The following is a 22,579-nucleotide window of genomic DNA, read 5'->3' as shown; positions in this document are numbered from 1 at the left end:
CACAAGGGTATACCTTAAACGGTTCAAATGTTATGAAAGGGGGGGCGTGGCCTGAGTAAGTGGGCGTGGTCATATTAAAAGTATCAGTATCACATGTAGACCACACATTATAAGTTTCATGCAAATCGGATGATGTTTGTCATATAAGGCACATTTCATGTTGCCAGGGGGGGGCGCTATGACCAAAAGTCAATTTTGGCCTGTAGGTGTCCTCAGGCCTGGACCCTTGTCCATCGTGACAAATTTCGGGCAGATACGACAACGTACACTCAAGTTACAACAACTTCTTTGGTCATCGCTAAACACTCAAAATGGCCGCCACGCCCACACCGTCTGACGAAAAGTTTTTCTTTTAATAACTTTTCATTGTTAAGGTGTTGGGATGGTACAGACCAAGTTTGAAGTCCATCGGATGAAATCTCTAGGAGGAGTTCGTTAAAGTATAGCACCTTGACTTTTAGGCTTACTTCCTGTTGCCACTAGGGGGCGCTATGACTTTAAGTAAATATCGGCCTTTATTTGTCCTCAGGGTTGGACTCTTATGAATCCTGAAAAGTTTCGAGGTAATCGGACAACGTACACCCAAGTTACACCCACTTCCTGTTTCGGCGGCGAAACGCACAAAATGGCCGCCCCGCCACGGCCACGCCCTATGACGAAAAGTTTTTCTTTTAACAGCTTTTCATCTTTAACATCTTAAGATGGCACAGACCGAGTTTGAAGTTGATCGGATGAAATCTCTGGGAGGAGTTCGTTAAAGTACGACATGTGGAAATGGCCAAAATTGCACTAATTTCGAACTTTGAGATCAAAATGGCGGACTTCCTGTTGGGTTTAGGGTATGGCTCTAATGACGTTTTTTGTACATCCTGACATGTTACATATGTGTACCAAGTTTCGTGAGTCTACGTTAAATGCACTGCAGGGGCTCAATTTTCTTAACTTTCTAGGGGGCGCTAGCGAGCCATTTTTGTGCGCCTATTCCCGAAACCCTTAAAATACGTAAATTTTCACCAGACTTGATGCGACCGCCAAATTTGGTGAGTTTTTGAATATGTTAAGGCCCTCAAAAAGGCAATTCATTTGACGGGAAAATAATAGAAGAAAGAAAGAAAGAAAGAAAGAAAGAAAGAAAGAAAGAAAGAAAGAAAGAATAATAATAATTCCTTCAGTTTCAATAGGGCCTTCGCCGCTGTCGGCGCTTGGGCCCTAATAATTCCTTCAGTTTCAATAGGGCCTTCGCCGCTGTCGGCGCTTGGGCCCTAATAATTCCTTCAGTTTCAATAGGGCCTTCGCCGCTGTCGGCGCTCGGGCCCTAATAATGAAGTAAACGTCCACAGCCTCTAAAATAGTTAAATGTAACAACTTAATGTTGAATCCACACTTATGGCGTTATATATGTGTCACATTCCTGAGCGAGCTGTATGTTTTGAGCACAGAGAACTATATTTTGCAAGCACATTATATTGCATTTTGAACAGAAATTTACACTCGCAAAAAATAATTTAGTTTGAGTAAACAAAAACCTATTTCGTGCACAATAAATGTATTTGCATGTCTTTCTCTGCTCGCAGGTAGAAGCTGTTGTGCTCCGGTCAGGTCTCCCTCGCTCTCAACCTCTTCTCTCTGCGCGCTCAACTCTAGACACGCTTGCTCAGATTTTCAGATTTCCACAAAACCAACCAATCGCAGTATCAAAAGGTCAATTCTGATTGGCTGTTCATCTCCAATTAGATCGCAATATCAGGAAACAAAAATCTAGGAGTTGTTGGTACAGCAAATACTGACTACAGTGGAGCTGTTCGACTAATGTTACTGGATTAAAACACATTTCGGTCAGTATTTTGTATTATTGACTTGGCTATATCACAGAAATGTCTTAATATTTGTGTGTACTATAATGCTTTTGTTTTGATGACTCATATCTCCTTGTGTGTCTAACGTTAGTTTGACTCATCCTTCACAAGCAATCTAGCTAGCTCACACACAGCAGCCGACATGTCATCTGAACAGGCCTCGCAGCACTGTAACTAGCTAGCTGAGTTAGGTATCGCAATGAGAGACTGAACAGCAGTAGGCCTGTCACACAATAGCCACATGTAAGTAGTTTTTAATACTTTGGTTACATTACCGTATTTTATTAACGTGAATTATGTTGCTATATTAGCTTGCGAAGGAGCTATCCGTTGCTAACGCTAATTTATCTCAAAAAGCAAAAATGTTAGCTAACTACTGCCAAGATATGATTTCACTAGAGACCAGAGAGGTGTTATAAGACTCGTCAAGTGTTGTCATGTGTTTACACTGTCTTAAAATGAAACCATATCTTGGCAGTATCGTTACGTTAGTTAGCTACTGCTTTTTGACATAAATTAGCTAGCTAGCTAACGTTAGCAACGGATAGCTACTTTGCAAGTCAATAAAATATAGCCTTGGCAAACAGAATTAAGGTTAATAAAACACGATATCTATATAACCAGTATTACAAACTTATTTTAAGTGGCTGTATTGTGACATTTTAGGTGTGTTCAGATAAATATGTTGGATGCATAGACTTTATCCATGCTGTGCTAATGTTAGATTGCTTGTGAAGGATGACGTTAGTTGCATGAAGATATGTAATTCAAACAACAGTATTGTGATTAACACAACTATTAAGGCATGTCTGTAATATACCAGTCAGTCAATAATATAAAATACTGTAGATCAGTACTTTTCAACCTTTCTGGTCTGAGGTTCCCACACATCCCTGTCATATAAACTCACATACCATCAATTCCCAATGTGTTCACACTATCATATTAAAGTGAATATTCTTACATTTTCATGCAATTGAACTGTAGACATTTAGGTTGGTAGGTTGGATTAGTCAGAAATTCTACTAGCTAGGCCTTTTACTTGAAGTGTGGTTAATGTTTCAAAAGTCATCCATTACTTTTAGCTAATCATATCAACTGTTAGCCAAGTCAGTAGGCCACTTTTAGCCGTTTATTTCTACCATTGATTACTTCGCTATATGTTTAAACATATGTGTTGAGCTGTTTTAGCTGATATATTGTTTTAAATCAATCATAATTCAATTATTATTTTGATTAGTTAAGCTGCTCCACAATCTTTCCAAGTACCCACTGGCTACAGCAGAGATACCCCTTGCTGGGGAATCACTGCAGGTGTTGTGTCAAAGACTGTTTCCCTGTATGATATGTCTTTCCTGCTACTTGCGATCTAATTGGAGACGAACAGCCAATCAGAATTTATCTTTTGATTCTGCGATTGGTTGGTTTTGTGGCACACTTGTAACGCTGTGAAAATCTGAGCACACAGTGAAGAGATTGAGAGCGAGGGAGACATTAGTGTCAGCAGCAGTGTCTACCTGCGAGCAGAGAAAGACATGCAAATACATTTATTGTGCAGGAAATAGGTTTCTAAATTATTTTTTGCAAGTGTTAATTTCTGTTCAAAATGTAATGTGCTTGCAAAATATAGTTCTCTGTGCTCAAAACATACAATTACTCGCTCAGGAATGTGACACATACTGTATATAACGCCATACACACTAGGGCTGAAACAATTCCTCGAATAACTTCAATAATTTGATTACAAAAACCAGTGTATGATGAAGGCATGTTGGGTGGGTGAAATTAGAAAGCTAACAAGCAGCAGCGAGCCGTTCAGTCGCTCCGCTCCCACTGTAGGGAGACTCATTTGCCAAGAGAACGGCTGACAGACCGGGAAAGGCACTGTCTGGTTAACACAAGTTTTTAGCTGTGACTGTCCTTCCTTTGCTGTACCTGAAGTTGCTGCATTTTGTCTGCTATCTGTAGATTCCTTGATGCACAACTCATATTCCTTCGGATGTTTCATATGCAAATGTTTTAACAGCGGCAATGTTGTGTATTGTTTTGAGTCCTTGCCATCCCCGAGACAAATCCTCATTGCAAATTGAACATGTAGCTCGAATTGAATCGCCTTCTTTTGACTGAAAGTACTGCCAAACAACACTTTTTCTGCTCACAAGTTCCATTTCCACTTTCTCACAGCCTACTGTATTGAACAGTCCACCTACGTAAACACCTTCCCGTAATCAATGGCGGTGTCATTACGTCGACCAGCGTAGCGTGCGTAGTGCAAACTTAGGGTTAGGTGGAAAAAAATTCTACGGTTCAGCAGAAACAGAACCCTGTCAAAAAGCCCAATATTCGGCTGAATCAGTAGCCGAATACTGGATTCGGTGCATCCCTAGAGAAAACAACTCTTCAAGTCGGAATTCTAGTTTGTCTCTGACCTCCATGGCCTCTTGTGAGAGCTGGGTGGTGTTAGTTAGAGGCACTAGCTGCACCAGGCCGGTGATGAGCTCTGCTGTACTGCTCTGCATCTCTGGAGCTTGCTTCACTGGGTTCTAACACACAAAAAGAAGTTAAAAAAGTTGTTTGTCATGTCAGTTATAAAAAATACAGTGGAAATTAATAAACATTGACACCAAATAAGAACACAAAACATCTAGAGTGAATGGGTAACAAAACCTGTGTGTAAGAAAAGTAAGTCACGTAGAAGCCAATATGTTGTAGCAAACTCACATGCAACATGAGTTTAGGGTCAGCATGGATGAGTTTGACCAGAGCAAGAAGGAGACACTTGAAACTTCGAGTGTCCAGTTCTGTGGCTTTCTCTTTGAATTTAAGGCTGGTGGTCATCTTCCCTTTGAATGTCAGACTCTGTGGGAGGGCAGCAGACAACAGGGAGGACTCATTAGGTTTAGGCACAGTATTTCCTTATATTTGAGTAACGTTTGATTAAAAACTAGTGACCAGCTGTTTTAGGAAATTATGCATAAACAAATTAAGCGGCTGGTTAGGGCCCCGTAGCTACAAGAGGGCCCCAAAGAGCACTAGAAATGTCCCACAAGAGCTTAAAACCGAGCCGGTCGGCCCATAAGCTAACTAGGCAGGCTGCTTAAGCCCCTGCAAATTATGCAAGGGCTCCGCATCCCCCTTGTGAGTCAATGTTTACAACTGTGATCAGAGTGAAGCGGAACTATCTGGTCTAGAAAAGATAAAAACACAACATTAGAATAAATGCTGGGACAGCAATCAGGTAAACTTGTGTTCCCTCCTCTCCACGTTTGATGTCAGCTTACAACAGTTAGGCCTATGTTAAGTTGATGTCTTCGCTTGCAGTGCATCTCTCTCTATAGTCTGTCTGTCGGTCTGGCTGTGCCTTGCTTTCATACTTTGTTCTGTGACTTTGTGCCTGACAAAAGTGAGAGTGAAATACAACTTACGTTATTTATTTTGCTTGATAACAGGCAACGTTCATTATAAACTGCAGCTCACGAACTGCCATGTATTCACTGTAAAATCTGCTAGCTACCTCAGCTAATTCAGAAAGCAACTTTCTTTCTGAAAAGGTTTTGTCTGAGGCTGAGAGTGGTTTTTCTGACGCCGAGGCCGTTTTGTCTGAGGATAACAGAGGTTTTTCTGACGCCGAGGGCGTTTTTTTGAGGCTGAGAGAGGTTTTTCTGACGCAGAGGCTGTTTTTTCTGAGGATGACAGAGGACTTTCTGACGCGGAAGCTATTTTTTCTGAGGCTGAGAGAGGTTTTTCTTAAAATTTTTAAACCCAACTTAATGAACACTAAAGTGTATTAAAATTGTATTTGGGCTCGAATACAGTTAATGGGTACGGGCACAGAGAAAACGCTCGGTTAGCGGTTATAAACGATTAACTCCGGTTAGCGGTTAGCTCCGGTCAGCTTCAGTTAACCAGACTCTGATAATTGAAGTTCAGGGAGCTTTCACAGCAGTGTGGTCACGGCTTTTTTATGGTTTATTAGTACAGTTAGTCCCACAGCAAGACCACCAGCAGCATGATACTAACGTAGCCTCTGAGCCGGATGTGGATATTGACCATGTCATGCGTGCAACTTCACGAGGGGACTGGAGGCCACTGATCCGTGTGCACTATAAAAATACATAGTTGATTTGAAGAAGAAAAAATGTAAATCAGGTTTTATCTACCTGGGCGGGTATCAATTTACCTAGGCAGGGCGCACAAGTAGAACCTATTTATGGGAAACACTGGTCCCTAAACCAAATCCTGTTCAGGGCCAGTCCTAGTCAAAAAGAATTGAGAGTGTCATTAACACATTGTTGGTTTGGGTTCTGCACATGGGATTTTTTTTGGACAAAACAGAATGCCAGGCTTAGCCTTTCAGTAAAGATAACCACATACTTTTCAGAACTGCACATTTTTCAAAAAGCTTATGATTTTAACTCATGGTGGTATTACATTATTAAACAACTAAAGTAATTTAATACCTATTTATTACAATATTATTATTTTTGTATGTTTAGTCATCATTTTTCTCATCAATATTAACATTGTAGATATCTGGGAACTAGGGATCGACTGAGCAGGTTAACTGGAACTGGTAGTTGCTTTAAAACTGACTTAAGAGGCCTTCAGCCAGGTGTGACCGATCCATGTTAAATACAGTTTACTCGTAAATGTTATTAGAAAGTTCAGGCTTTCGCCATGTTTAGTTACTATCTGTTACAGTGAATCCAGTTAATCAGCTTAAGCAGGCCACCAGCTTAATTTCTATGCCAACTATGTGTCATTCTGTTACTCAAGCATATCTATCCATCAAGGTTTACTCACCGACTTCTCGGGTCTACTTTGAACTACTGTACACATCGTAGTTACATGCAGTTCATCTGTTCAATTAAGTTATTAGTGACATTTCATTGTTCACTTTCAGTTTGACACCCAAATAAAAGGGGTTTAGATGATCTAAATAAACTGTTGCTTTGTTTCCAACCTGTCTAACATCTGACTGCTCATGCTTGTTGGACTTCATTGTAGGCATTTTAGTGTGTTCCTTGTTTTTAACAATTACATTGGTAAATACAATGTTATCATTACTGATAGAAATGGACAAAACTACAAAAATAAAACCCAATGTTTAGTATTAGTATAGTAATGTAACATATTACTGTCCTCTTACCGGTGTCATGCGTAGTGGAGCATGGGTGCCGACACCTTGGATCACGCGGTTGAGGGTGTCTGAGAACATAAAGCGGAGGTCTCCAGAGTAGCAGTACACTGCATCGATTTTAGGCCACCAGTCCAGATGGGACTGAAAGTAGACAACACAGAGAAAGACAAGTGAAATAACACATCAAACAATTATAACATCACTGATGTATGAAGAAGCTCTGAAGACTTACATTGGTGATAATTCTGTGCAAAGAGTTGACCAGGACAAAGTGAAAGGTTGAAGGGGAGGAGGCAGCCAAACAGACCTTAAGAGCAAAGATGAAAGACTAATGACAATTATCTAGTGAAACTGATATTATGTACCTGCGCCATGTTGTTAAGTAGTGGAAACATTACAAATAACATCACTTCTTTTCAGTCCACCTTAAAGTGCTGGTTGTTGTGAGGATTGATGCGGAAACAGGAGACGAAGCAGTCCATCATGAGCTCAACGTCAGCATTCTGGCTGCCTGTCCCCCTCCAGAAGGGTTTGGCTGGGTTGAACAGCAGAGCCTGGTGGGACAGGGAGGGCCACAGGTCACTTTAGGTCGGTTAAAAGTACATTTTCTGGTGAGATATACACCAGACTTATCACAATACACTCAGAGAGAAATAACTGGTGGTTATTTATACATCCAGCTCAAGAATTAAGGACAATTACAACAGTTACAACGGGCGATATATATTGCAATATGAAAACATATTGCAATTTTTACCAGATGACCAGAATAGCTCTATTTGGAATTACTGTAATTAATCATTCTAGAATTACTAAGGTGATTTTGTAGGGGTGTGGATCTCATAGGAAATAAAAATTTAAAAAGGTGAACCATCATTTCTTGAACTTTATTGCTATACAAACACAAAAGCAAGTAAGTGCTGTGACTCTTCTGAAGTGATTTTAGAAGGGGAAATTAGGTAGTTAAATACATCGGTTGACTCACATGATACCATTGTATTTATATCATACTTTACTCTCAATCCAGGCTAAAGTCAATGATATTATTAATGCATTCATGTTGTCCGTCCATCCATCCATCCGTTGTCAACCGCCTACCCGGGGTCGGGTCGCGGGGCCAGCAATTCCAGGAGGGACCCCAAACTTCCCCTTCCCAAGCCACATTAGCCAGCTCTGACTGGGGCATCTGCTGGCATTTCCAGGCCAGGGTGGAGATATAATCCCTCCATTTAGTCCTGGGTCTTCCTTGAGGTTTTCTACCAGCTGGACGTGCCAGTAAAACCTCCCTAGGGGAGGCGCCCAGGGGGCATCCTTACCGGAGGCCCAAACCACCTCAACTGGCTCCTTTTGACGCAAAGGAGCAGCGGCTCTACTCCAAGCTCCTCACGGATGACTGAGTTTTTCACCCTACCTCTAAGGGATGCGCCAGCCACCCTCCTGAGGAAACCCATTTCAGCTGGTTGTACCCTGGATCTAGTTCTTTCGGTCATGACCCAGCCTTCATGACCGTAGGTCAGGGTAGGAACGAAAATGACCGGTAGATGGAGAGTTTTGCCTTCTGGCGCAGCTTTCTTTTTGTCACAATGGTGCGATATGTGCATGTGTGTGTAAGTGTATGTAATACCGCCCCGCTGCGCCAATTCTCCGGCTTATCTTCCGCTCCATTGACCCCACGGTACTTAAACTCCTTCACTTGGCGTATGATTCATTCCCTACCCGGTGTACGCACTCCATCGATTTCCTGCTGAGAACCATGGCCTCAGATTTAGAGGTGCTGATCATCATCCCTATTAGTTCTGGTACTTAAAAAATTACAGTGTTTTAATAAGAGCCATGATGTGCGACAGCGGTGCAATGTGTTTTCCCAGCGCTGTGCTTAGAGGACTGCATTTGGATTGGTAAACTGCATGAGCGAGCGGTTTTAACTTTGCTGCGGCCAAAAAATAACCTGTGGGTCCCGGGGATTTAGTTACCACTGACCTGAAGGATGGCGTCAACAAATGAGGAGATTAAAGCAGGTCATAAAGCAGGAGCACTCACCAGACACCGCTGTGTTTCTCATGAACGAGATTGTGAGGAGAAGCAGTCAGGCATGAGTGACCTTCTCATCACCATTTCGACACAATGTCATTTAGCGGACGCTTTTATCCAAAGCGACTTACAACACAGTGCTTTCTTCAGTTACTGTGGTGTCTTTGTGATTAAACCAGCATTCCCTCCTCAATTTTTCACAGAACGTCATCTGAATTTATTATTATTTTGTGGGCTTTTGTTTTGAAAGCCTCATCGTCTACCATGCTGAAGTACCACTCTCCACCAGAAAGGGTACTTATGCGGGGGTGGGGGCGCTGTTCCATCAAAACAAGGTCTTAATGAGTGCTTTAAGTGATATCTGGTTGCAAATTTTCCAAAGAGATTTGAGTCCAAGTCAAGACTGAGTCCAAATGAGAGACAGTCAAGACAAAGACAGAAAAAAAAGAATCCTCTTCAAGACCAGCTACTTACCTGTTCACTAACTAACTAGCCACAGAAAGCCATCTTTCAATGCAATTATTAAATGTAATATCCTGATGTTTTATTGTTTTTTTAAAACACAATAGTTTTTTTATTTATTTTTTTATTTTTTGGGGCTTTTCCACCTTTATTCGATAGGACAGCTAGGTGAGAAAGGGGAGAGAGAGGGGGAAGACATGCAGGAAATCGTCAGACTCGAACCCTGGACCTCTGTGTCAAGGCATAAGCCTCTCAGTATACGTGCGCCTGCTCTACCCACTGAACCCGGCCACAAAAACACGATAGTGTTTAAGGACTGTTCTCCTGTCATCCTTAAGAACATGTTATAAAGGAGTACATGGGATTTATTGTTGTGTTTTTTACCGTGGTATCACATTGGGTATCCAGAATCATGGAATTTCACTAGTAATGGTGTCGACTACTACATTTCTGGTATCGTGACATCAGAATCAGAAAAAGCTTTATTGCCAAGTAAGTTTGTTTTTTTACACATACAAGGAATTTGTTTTGGTGTTGTAGGTGCATGTCACACATTCTCTAAATATAAGAAGGTTAAGAAAATAGAGTATTAGAATATAAACAACATAAGTATAAATATATACACACAGTATGTATTAAAAATTTAACTAGAAAGAGCATTACAGCAGAGTAAGTACAGTGGCATGTAGAGCCAGAGGTGGGGTGAGGAGAGTGTCAGGGTGGGTTTCGGGCCTTGTTGATAAGGCTAGTGGCGGATGGGAAAAAAACAGTTCTTGTGGTGTGAGGTTTTGGTCCTAATGGACCTCAGCCTCCTGCCAGAGGGGAGTGATTCAAAGAGTTTGTGGCTGGGGTGGGAGGGATCACACGCTGTTACTCAACAAACTGAAGTTAGTTGCATTTAATAACTTCTAATGTGTTTTTCGCCGTGGCGGCCGCATTAACAGAGAGTTACCAGCGGAAACACTTGTACCAATACAGGTTTCCCTCTCATATACAGCTGTGTTAATAACAATTAAAACTGTAGACAAATGTCAGCAGTCAGCGCTGTGTCTCGCCATGTTGCTGGGGAGCCGTGTGTGAGTGAATGGGGGCGAGGCTGCGCGGAGGAGAGATCCAAACACAGGCACGGATTTACAGAAGGAATGAGTCATGTAACGCAACATTAAACATATCGATATAAACAAACTCACTTCGTTCATGGAGAGGCAGCGGATGCGAGGACATTAGGTGCACCGGTGCGACCTAGGAAAAATCTTAGTCGCACCCTTACAAATTTTGGTCGCATGTGCGTTCCCAGGCCAGGGTGGAGATATAATCTCTCCACCTAGACCTGGGTCTTCCCCGAGGCCTCAAGGTTTTGCTCATGAAAGTCACTGAAGTACACCATTTTATAAATATAGCCGTACTAAGAAATCCAGAGAGTTTAGTGGAGCTGATAGGCTATTAGCTTTGTATCAACTCATTAGGCAATGGCTTGAATGTAACAGACATTCATTATTATAAAGTAGTCTATGGGTTTAAATAATTAACTAACCAACTAATTATCTAACCAACAAGGATCATAGTTATGGGAAATAACAAATTTTAAAGTCAACTTTTTTAGCTGCTTTGACCAAAATGGATACAAAGAAGGAAAACTTAAAACAAAACTACATGAAAAGAGAAAATTATTCAGTAACTGCTCAGACCTTGAGATCCATGACGATGGACTGGACCAGGAGGAAAATGGTTGAGTGATCCTCCCAATTGATGTATGTGGAGGCTTTACACAGTTTGACGCAGGCAATAGCAGCACTCTCCATCAGCTGCTTGCTGCCACCCTGGCCTGCTAAAGCTTTCCGCAAACTGTCCAGAAACAGTTTCTGCAAACACAACAGCAAAGGAAAGTCTGTGTGAGTGCTGGAGTCAGTATCTGCTCTGTGTGTGTCTCTGTGTGTGTTCTTTCCTCCCACCTTGTTGGCCTTGCTGTCTTCCACGGTGTCTTTGGAGATGGTGTGTGTGATCTCTGGACAGAGGATGAGGAGGATGATTTGCAGAGGCCACACAGCTGCCTTCCTCTTAGCACTCTCCGCAAAGCTGTCCACCAGGTCAAACAACTTCTCTGCAGCTTCTGAACACAGACCAACACACACACAGTTAACAACTTCACATTCAAAAGCTATCCTGTGGAACATCCAAAGAATCATTGCCACAACTGAAAAACTGTGTTTAAGAAACCTGTACAGCTGACAATCAGTGTTTTGGATTATACTGCCCAGTGTTTACTGCAGCCCGCCCTGGCTGGCAGGGGGTCCGATAGGTATTATATAGATATTAAGAAATAATCTTACTGTTCAAATAATGTCCCTTAATCATATATAGTTCAAGTATTGTGTTTCTGAATGTCTGTGTTATTTTTACTTGATTGTTAAAGGGGTGATAGAATGTAAAACTGATTTTACCTTGTCATAGTTGAATAATGACAGTTTAGTGGGAAACTAGGACATACATAGAACCTCTAAATCCCATTGACACCTCTTTTCTCTGCAAATCTTTGAAATTTGAAACTGCCTCTGAAAACGGGCGAATCTCAACGAGCCCCATAGTTGACGTCAACTATTGCGGCTCCTCCTCATTTGGCTCTAGTCCGTGTTTGTCACGCCCCAACATTTGCATAGGCTACACAACTGACCTGAGATCAGTAAAGCCTGGTTCACAGGGGACGATTTTAAAATTGTCTGCCGATTTTCCAATCCTGAGAGACCCCACACACAGCGATAAAAAATCACGGGTCTAACAGTTTTGGTCGTACAGTGTGTGGTGCGCAGCACACGGCAAAATCAACACATCACACACGAACCGATTTGACTGCCGAGCATTCCCAGGTCAGACGGGAAATCTCGCAAAATCCCTCGAGATCAAACGCGACTTCAGAGTAAACAATCATGGCGGATGCAGTGGCGATAGTTTGTAGTTTGTTTTAACAAAAAAAACGTTTTCAAAAGAAAAGGCGATGGTCAAAGTGGAGACAACGCGAGCATGGACTATACTCAGCTACATCATGATATGGAGGTGAGTTGTTGTTTTTTCTCATAGAAATGTCGTTACGTACTACACAGATTAATTACTGTTGAAATACACGTTCATATATTCGTTTCCATGTACTCTGGTGGACTGCAGTTGTGGATGCAGTTATGCCCATCGACTTTATTGTATGCCACAGTCCACAGGCTCATTTGTCCCCGGGGGACACCACACACGAGGAGAAATCGGGCCAAAAAAATCCAACATATTGGATATCCCCGATTGAGATCGGAGCGGTCCCGACGTCCTTCTGAGCAGACGAGAGTAGTCTTAACACACCACACACGGCAGGAATATCTGATCAGATTATTTTACGATAATCGGAGCATCCTTAAGATTGTCGGGAGGGGTGAATCGGGGCTAAAATCGGCCTAATTATCCTGCCGTCTGAACCAGGCTTTAGTCTTCTGAATCTAGGTTGTGCAGATCTCAGAAATTGTATACATTGTTCATATGCTATTTTACCATTAAATTCACTTCTGAGACTTTTTTTATACGAGAAATCAACTATGTAGATCAAATATGGGCCGTTTTACGAAAATTTATGTCTAATTGCAAATTTTGTCCGACTGTGTGTCGGACTTCAGAGGCCGGTGTTGCTGCCTCGCCGCCCGGCCTGCCTTCCTTCACAGACCCCGGCCTGCTGTGAGCTCCGTTACAGCTGGCAGCCCACGGCACTTCATACCCGCGCAAAGTCACCGTTTTGGGCAAATGAACTACGAAACGCCGCTGCTCTGACAGAGCTCCAGGGCGTCCAACTCCCCTCTTCCTGCTAGCTAAATGCCCGGTGTATGCGAGTGAAAGCGCGGTCAGCGAGCTTGTTACGCCTGCATTCTCTTACCACAGGTTAACCAGCTAGCTAACATTAGTGCTAACATTTGTGATGCTAACATTTTAAACTATGACAACACACGTCAAGAAGGCTATTTGCTAAGTTAACAACACTACATATTATCATGTTTTGATTCATACTGTTATTTACCTGTAATTAACAGAAGAAAGACAATATAAGTTGCACTGTAGTTTCCACAAGCCTAATGGCTGCCGACGTTACCAGACGCTTTTGCAAAACTAAGTAAAACTCACGCTAGTTCTGCCCCTAGTGTTCATTCTGCCATTTACTGGTCAATGTCGCCGCCTAGTGGCGAGGAGTGCAACTGACTTACAAACCGCTAGACAGTCTTACTGTAATTACATGCATCTTAAAATAACAAAAATGATGAATAGGCAAGAAACTAAACTCTTCTGAATTGTATGGGGGCTCCTATGAACAACGTATATTCAATAGTAACATATTAACCTCAAAACCTGAGGAGGAGAAGGTGGCTAGAAGCTAAGATCAAAGCAACACGAAGGAAAGTCAGTCCGCTATCAGAGCTACAGAAAGGTGTGATAAAGAAAGAGGTACCTAGGAAGTACACCAACTGTCCGTACCAGAGGCACTGGAGAATGCTGAACAAAGGCTCATAGCTCTGGCTACCCACCTGAAGAGAGGTACACTACAGAATCAGAAGCCAGGAGAATAAACAGGATGTTGTCCACTGAACCACCAAGTGTAGTCCCAGTGGCAAGGTAGCAGCAATACAAGAACAGTAATATTGAACAATACTGGAAAAGCATAAAAGGGGAAGGAGGCAACACATAACACCAATGCCTAGTGGCTAGTGGATCTAAGAGCAGACCCCAGCAACCTCCCAGAACAAGACCCATTGTGATGACAATAACAGACATCCAAGAACAAGTGTCTCAAATAAAGAGCTGGACAGCACCAGGGCCTGATATGATCCACACCTACTGGGTGCACTTTATGAACACATGACAGCAGCTGCTGAGAGATGGGACCCACCCAGAGTGGTTAGCCCAAGGCCGGACAGTCCTGATCATGAAGGAAAGGAAGAGCAAATTTCTTCCATTTACCAGCCAATTACCTACCTCTGCACAACATGGAAGCTCCTGTTAGGCATCATTGCAGCTAAGATAAGTAGGCACATGACTAAGAAAGCCTATGACTCATGGATACTGGAATGCTTGGAACTTTAAGACATCAACAATCATCACATATGCAATGCCGGTCATTAGATACCCAGCAGGTATAATAACCTGGCCAAAGGAAGAGATAGAAGCCACTATCAAAGCCACTATCCAGGATGAAACAACAACGATCCAGGAGTATGTCAAGAAGATTGATGATTGAAGAATTTAAATTCAGAACCTTTACGTTTAACTGACGTAATTTTCCCATGTCAGTTATTTCGTTTTTTTAATCCTATTAATACTTTTCCCTTACCATGTGTGTAGTCAAGTCACTCCGCCACGTCCTCTCTGCAACATGGAGGAGAAGCGTGCATTCACAAACTGGGTGGGTCCTCAGACGGTACGGCAAAAACGCAGGTCTTTCTGTTCGTTTTCAATGGGGGTAGTGCGTTTAGGTTGCGCAGCTGCCTGCTGTCAAAAGTTGAGACAGATTCAACTTTCGCTGGGGTGGCCGATCATGTAACTGACGATCAGACATGTCAGTCCGTTCTTTAAAGATGACCCTGAGAAAGGGTGTAGGCAGGCAGGTACAGCATACACGGAACTCCATAACCAAGTGGCTAGCATAGTGTACAGAAACATCTGTGCCGAGTATGGACTGGAAGTCCCAAGGTCAAAGTGGGAGGCAACTCCAAAGGTGGCAGAGAATAACAAAGACCCTGTGGGACTTCCAGATCTAGACTGATAAAATGGTGATGGCTAACATACTGGACATCGTGGTGGTCGACAAACAGCAGGAGGAGAGTTGTAATAGATGTAGCAATCCACAATGACGACTTCAAGATGTGGCAAGTGAAGGCAACAGTGGTTCCAGTCGAAATCGGAGCACTCTCAGCAAATTCCAGGAACAACATCTGAGATCTCTGTCCAGAAGAGCGCAGTCCTAGGAACAGCTAGGTACTGCGCAGAACCCTCAGGCTCTCAGGCCTCAGGTAGAGGAGCTTAGGGAAGAACAATGGGCCGCCCAGGATAGGGCGAATGGGGTTATTGTTTATGTATCTATATATTTGTTTTTGTATTTATTGTGTTTATGTATGCACCATCTACCAAAGCCAATTTCTTAGAAGTGTTACTTGGCAGTAAATCCTTTTTGGTTCCGATTCTAAGATTCTTAATTGATTCACAACTTTCAAAAATCTATTTAAAAGAAGAAAAACTCTACCAAAGAACCTATGGAGTGACAGTAACAGTGACAGTAACCTGTGGTATTGAAAATAAAAATTGGCATTGAAACAAAAAACATTGGCACTGAAAAATGTTAAAGTGCCCAACACTTTTTCTGGGATTTGGGGTGTTATTTTGTGTCTCTGGTGCTTCCACACACATACAAACTTTGAAAAAAATCCATCCATGCTGTTTTGAGTGAGATACGGTTTCTGAATGTGTCCTGCCTTTAGTCTCCTGGTGAGCTGTTCAAAATCGGCCCGGCTTGTGACGTCACAATCCGGAATGAGCTGGCTTACCACAACCGTTAGCTTGTAGCGTTCGCGTTAGCATGCTAACGCTACCATGCTACCTCATTCTCAATAGCAAAGCACTGCTACAACACACACAAGTTCACCATAATCTACAAAAGAACTACTTACATGTGCGCCCTCATTTAGAAGTCTCCCAGCTAATCCTGCCTTGTAACTGACCAAAGTTGGAGAAACAGGCTTTCTTTTACTGTCTCTAGAGTTAGCTAGCTGACATGATCTACATCTGAGCTACTGCGCATGTGCGAGTGCAATCAAAGATAGTACAGAAGAAGAAGAAAAGAGGTCTCACTCTGTAGCTAAAACAGAAACCAGGTGAAAAGAGGATCTGCAGCAGTGAGAGAGCTGTGCAGTGCAACAAAAATATGGTGTTTTTTAAAAATTAAACCATGTAAACCTATTCTGGTACAACCTTAAATACAGTTATGAACCTGAAAATGAGCATAATATGGGCGCTTTAAACTGAAATATAAAACACAAATAAAATCTCGCAATACTATCATTTTATTTCACTCTGACATTTTTTTGCATTATGATAGGTTTTTCAAAGTCAATCTACATTTTTTCTTGATCTGTGTCTTTTTTCAATGTCACTGGTTTTCAGTTTCAACTTCCTGTCACTGTTTTGGCACAGAGAGGAGGGGCTTGAGGGAAGGGACAAAGAGTTTACGGATAATTTGCATAGGCTACTGGCAAGACACCGCACCTCCACAGGAATTCTCACAGATGTGTTATTACCCATATCTGCAATGGCTTCCACAAGTTCACCTGGAACTTCCAAATCTCAAGTAAGTCTGTTTATCTCTGCCATTTATTTTTTTCACATAGAAGCGGGCTGGTTTAGTTAACTTTTAATCGGTCAAAAATATCGTTGTTTACTTGGACATCAATGTATAAACTTGCCTGTAAACAAAAACAAGTATTTCTGTGGTATTTCTGGATGAAGGCATAACTTTTACATTTCTCATCCGATTTTACTAATTACAGGCACCTTCGACTGGGAGGCAATTTATGGAGAGACACCTGAGAAGGCTTCAGGAAGTTCTGCAACGTCAGCCTTTGGATTTTGACCATTTACACTTTTACACAGCGTTTTACACTTACACTGTTTTAAGTCATGAAATGGGACTTGTACCCTTTTGCATAGGCCAGTAGACATTAACCCTCATATGCATTATCATTGCATTTACTGTAATTTGTTATTCAATATAGAGTCAAATTCTTACTTGAATATATTTGTTATTCATTGAAATGGTACAGCTTTAACTGTAAAGCTAAACAAGCTAAAAACAAACAAGCTTGTTTAAAAGAGTTTGGCAAAACTGCTTTTAGTTACAGTGCTCCAACTTCATGGAATGAGTTGCAAAATCAGCTAAATCTGCAGGTTTTCATTTCACATACTGAATTCAAGTCCTACCTAAATCAAATATACAGGCGTATGAAAATGTTTGGGCACACCTGACAATTTGCATGATTTTCATTTATAGATAATAGGGTGTTTGGATCAGCAATTTCATTTTGAACTATCAAATAACTGATGGACAATAATATTTCAGTAGTGAAAGGACGTTTATTGGATTAACAGAAAATGTGAAATATGCATCAAAACGAAATTAGACAGGTGCCTAAATTTGGGCACCCCAACAGAAAAATCAATCAATCAACATCCATTTTTTTGCAAAAATAACAGCCTCTAGATGCTTCCTATAGCCTATAATGAGTGTCTGGGTTCTGGATGAAGGTATTTTGGACCATTTCTCCTTACAAAACATCTCCAGTTCAGTTAGGTTTGATGGTTGCCGAGCATGGGCAGTCCGCTTCAAATCATCCCACATGATATTCAAGTCTGGGGACTGGGATGGCCATTCCATGCCACCTTAAATACCTTTTATCATGATTGGATGCACCGGTCTATGAAGTTCAAGGCTTAATGAGCTCACCAAACCAATTGTGTGTTCCAATTAATCAGTGGTTACAGATATTCAAATCAATAAAATCACAATGGTGCCGAAATTTTTGCATAGCCTATTTTTCACATCTGACTTAATTTATAAATTAAATAAACATTCATTTATTGCTACACTAAAAATCTTTGTCTGGAAAATACCCCAGTACTCAGCTTTTATTAGAAAATTAATGGCATGCCACTGTGATCATTTTCTGTGATGACAGAGTAAATTATTATGCAGCCTCAGAGGGGTGCCTACCATTTTTTCATCAACATGTCTGCGCTTGTTTTTAAAATGTGATTTTCTATTTTTATTTCTTATTTACTATTGCTGTCCATCCCTGTCTGTCTCTTAGTTGTTGTCTGTTAAAGTGTATCCTCTATGTGCTGCCTTCTTGGCCAGGGCTCACTTAAAAGTGACGCCAAAATGAATGGCAGTCAATGGAATGCTTACGGCAGATGATGGCTTGTTAGCATCAAAATGTCTCCCTAGGAGGTACGCTTTGCAGATACTCGCTTACCCCCTTGAGCGTTCATGTTTACATGCTGGCGCCATCTTTGAAAAAAGTCATGAGCAGTCGAACGACGAACACCGTGCAACCAGTAACATAGCTCAAACACAGCATTCGTGATTCAACTGCTACCGCTACCACCGGTTTGCGGTAGCTTGTTTAAAGCTAAATACACATTTGATTAACATGAAAACATGTCCCAGAGAACGTTCAACTCAGTACACGTTATTAACCCCTAGGTTCATTTTGCGCCGGAATTGTCCTTCAAGTGCAGTCTTGTAAAGCTATCCGCCATTATCCTTGGAGGGAGTCATAGGGTTAGTGGCTGCCCTACGTTTTGTCATAGTCTGCGGCCCCAGAGGGCACTGGATGGATGGCAAAATTTCTCTACTGGCAAACTCTTCTGTCACTCTGTCATGGTGCCCCTCCAAGAAAACTCTTGTATATCCTGTAATTGACAAGTAATGTTAAAAGACTCCGCAGTAAAATGCACACTTTAGGTGTGCATTTTATTTACATAATAAATATCCAAAACAAAAATTAAAAAAGGTTTAATTGAACATTTTTAAGCTGCACAGGGTCCTGGAGAAGTCTGAGAAAGTGTCATGGTTCCTCTGTTAGCGTGGTACAAATATATAGTGGGTACAAAATAAATGCAGACTGTTGGAGAGACCTAGCAGGCAATCCTTTTAAAGACTGACACATCACGGAACAAGATAAATACCAAAACTCAATCAGTGCACTATTAATATCACTTTAAACCCCCAAGTGGGCTAGCTGATGTGGTATTAGCTAGCGTTAGCGCTTGTTCAGCTAACCTCTGCCAAAACAGCACAGCTTACATTAAAAGTTAAGATTAAACCAGCCCCCTTCTATGTGAAAATAAATGGCAGAGATAAACAGACTTACTTGAGATTTGGAGGTTCCAGGTGAACTTGTGGAAGACATTGCAGATATGCTGTGAGGATGCCTGTGGAGGTGCGGTCACTCGCTAGTATGCAAATGATATGCACATTATCCGTAAACCGCGCCCTCTTTGTCCCTCCCCTCAAGTCCCTCCTCTCTACGCCAAAACAATGACAGAAAGTTGAAACTGAAAACCAGTGAGATTATAACTTTTTGATGTTTGTGTTTTATAAATTTATTTCATGCCAATATTTGTTGTTTTAACGCCAATTTTTATTTCCAATACCACAGGTTACTGCCACTGTTCTCACTGCATGAAAAGTGGGATTTTCGTCAGTATGCGGCACTGTAGATTGTCGTGGAACTTCAGGTGTACGACTGCACACGGCAATTTACAAGCAACACCGAAAACTGCCGTGAATTGTCAAAAATTGACGTGGGCCTTGCTTGGCAGTTGTCCCCCCATGACCCCCCCCCTCCCACTAATTCTAGGGGAGGCTTTAAATGAAAATGCTGTGAGCTATACAAATGCAAATCAGGGTATCAGCAGGGGGAGTTTTACCCCAGGTGACATTTTTCTAAAAGGTATTAACTTAATTTTAAGAAAATCTCTTAAAATAGATCAGACTCAGTATAGCCTAATTGTAGACTCTTCAATTTTATCTTGAATTGATTTATTTAATGAAAGTATGCTAGATTAATTACTGTGCATGTCATTAGCAATGACCAATGTTATGTAAAAAAGATACACAAAATAATTTATTTCAACAACCAGGCTTTGCCACAAAGGTAAAATGTGCATTCCATGATTCATTCACAGTCTCCTAGAGCTCAACCACTGTGCGTAGTGGCATGACTACTTTTTTTTTTTTTACAGACTAACCTCGCCTCATAAAGAGGCCGTGACCTATATTTGCTCGGAGTTATGTCTGCAAGTCCAGATTTACATGACGCTGATAATGACGCCATTGTGTAATTAGTAGTAATTTTTACTTTTTCATCTTTCCATGTTTAATTTTACTGTGACTTATGTTTTTTTTTTTTTTTTTCATTCATACCACTCATATAATTGTTTTCCAGCTGCCTGTAAGACATATTACGACACAGCACGCAGGAGCTTCAGGTAGAAACAACCAGATCTGGCATCGCGGCCAGAAGCTGTGAAGAGTTCAGCTCGGAGTCGGTCGAGAAGAAAAGAGGGTAAGATTAGATCCGTTTTTGGTCAATGTGAATATTTTTCAGGTGCATTCATAGATGTGTTGTGTCCATAAGCATCGCGCAGTACTGATTGTCTTTATTGATTTTCTCGCTTCCAGCAGCTGTAAAATACAGCTGCTGGAAGCAAGACAGAGTGTACTGGCTGCGGGTGAGGTGAACATTTGGAAGTGCGCCACATAGACCTGATGATCCGAAATACAGGACAATGCACCACAGACGTCTGCAAACTGGACCGAATTCAGACAGAATGCTGCCGGTTACCTACAGCTCCGAGGTGGCCGCGGCTTAGGGGTTGACGGTGCTGCTTCTCGTGAGCGAGGGATATTTGTTGTGTGTGCTGTGTTTCTACTATACTTTTTACATAGTTTTTTTTCTGATTGCATTTGTGTTTTGTGTCAATAAAGCTCTATCTTTGAATAAACAGCACGTTCCTGGCAAATCATTTTCCTTAGGATAACCATAACATGAATATACAACCTAGCATATATGAAATAAATATATATAATACATATATAAATATATAATTTTATTATTATTATTATTATTATAATAATAACGGCCCAGGTTGACCAATAGTCTAACCCTTGACAGACCTGCCAACCAATCACGAGAGATTTTTCTTGTTTAAAAGTAGTGGTTTCATCCAATCCTGAGTGAGGAAATTCAAGCCAGGCCAGACACTTTCTGGCCAGATGCACGTCACTGCTATTCATATGCTAATTAGAGTCATTAGAGCCATTAGCACCTCCGCGGGAGCTCTCCACATACGTCATGGTTCGTTTCCAACAATATTTGGCACAGAGGAACGCGACGTTCACAGCCTGTAAATTGTCGATAACTGCCGAAAATTAGGGGGATTTCCGGGCGTTTACGGGGATGTGTCTAGCTCCATAAGAACCTAGATATTGCTACTGATGGACAGTAATAATCACAGGGTATCTGCCAGTGCACCAGGGATTTTGAGAGAGCGAGAGAGAGAGTTTGTGTAACGTGTAACAGTGACTATAAAGTTAGGAGTAACAACATTGTGAACGTAGCAGTGCAATATCAGTGAATAAATGCAACTCCTCAAGACTCGAGCCAAGTTCCTGTGTCGTGCTTGCCACCTGCAGACTAAAGTGAAGGGAATTAGCCAACTTTGGCTCAGACTCACTTAAAGGGATACTTCACCGATTAGCATTAAGCTTTGTATCAGTAGAAACCCGGTAGTATTTTCGAATGTCCGTGCTTCCCTCCCTCACGTCCCCGAGACTAGATTTCTCTGTATTGTGGGTCTGGAAACAAGCACGAAAAATGCCTCAGATGACGCTAAATGACGATTTTTGCGTCATCGGAGGCATTTTTGCACAGTTAGTTCCGCATGTTTTCAACCCGCCCATAGGGGGTTGGACTGACTGACTACCAGGCCTGCTAGCCCTCCGAGCAGAAGTTGCTCTGTCGGGTAAGACGTGTGGAGGTGGGCTTTGTTAACACGGACATGGACTGGTGCAGAAATGGGGTGCTTTTATCCAACTACTGCTAACCGCTGGTGGAGTTTGTGACTGTTACAGTGCGTATCGGTCGATACCGAGTACCGATCCGATACCAGTGTGTCATATATTTTATTATGTTTTAACAACTGTATACTACTATCCCTGTATGGATGTGATATGATTTCTATCTTTTTTGTCTGTCTGGCTCAGGTTAAACTCTTTGTAAAACATGAATACAAACACAAACAATGAATGCCACAGAACTTTCTTTTATTATCCAGTTTGACAGCCAGTTATAATGGAAAAAGAACATAAAGAAACTACTTCCCGATACCAGCGTTTTAGGCAGTATCGAAGCCAATACAGATACTGGTATCGGAACATCTCTAGTTTTATATATTTTAAATGTGTAACGCCATTTGAGCCACGGTGAAATGTTTTGTGTATATGGCTGAAATGACA

General features: G+C 41.6%; 1 protein-coding gene across 7 annotated transcripts in view; it reads right to left on the bottom strand.

Moving 5' to 3' along the window:
* The window catches only part of nf1a (neurofibromin 1a), a 393,989-nt gene that overhangs the window by 273,111 nt on the left and 98,299 nt on the right, over positions 1 to 22,579 (bottom strand). For all 7 annotated transcript variants that reach the window (XM_039824923.1, XM_039824958.1, XM_039824930.1 and 4 more), the window contains exons 8-14: positions 11,442 to 11,599; positions 11,178 to 11,351; positions 7,422 to 7,550; positions 7,229 to 7,303; positions 7,006 to 7,137; positions 4,578 to 4,715; positions 4,286 to 4,399 (exon numbers count right to left, since the gene is read on the bottom strand). In XM_039824923.1, coding sequence (XP_039680857.1) covers positions 4,286 to 4,399; positions 4,578 to 4,715; positions 7,006 to 7,137; positions 7,229 to 7,303; positions 7,422 to 7,550; positions 11,178 to 11,351; positions 11,442 to 11,599 — 920 coding nt within the window. The remainder of the gene's footprint in view (positions 1 to 4,285; positions 4,400 to 4,577; positions 4,716 to 7,005; positions 7,138 to 7,228; positions 7,304 to 7,421; positions 7,551 to 11,177; positions 11,352 to 11,441; positions 11,600 to 22,579) is intronic.

Source organism: Perca fluviatilis, chromosome 2, assembly GCF_010015445.1.
Source record: "Perca fluviatilis chromosome 2, GENO_Pfluv_1.0, whole genome shotgun sequence".
In the NCBI taxonomy this organism is placed as follows: domain Eukaryota; kingdom Metazoa; phylum Chordata; class Actinopteri; order Perciformes; family Percidae; genus Perca; species Perca fluviatilis.
This window is presented reverse-complemented; position numbering and strand designations above follow the sequence as displayed.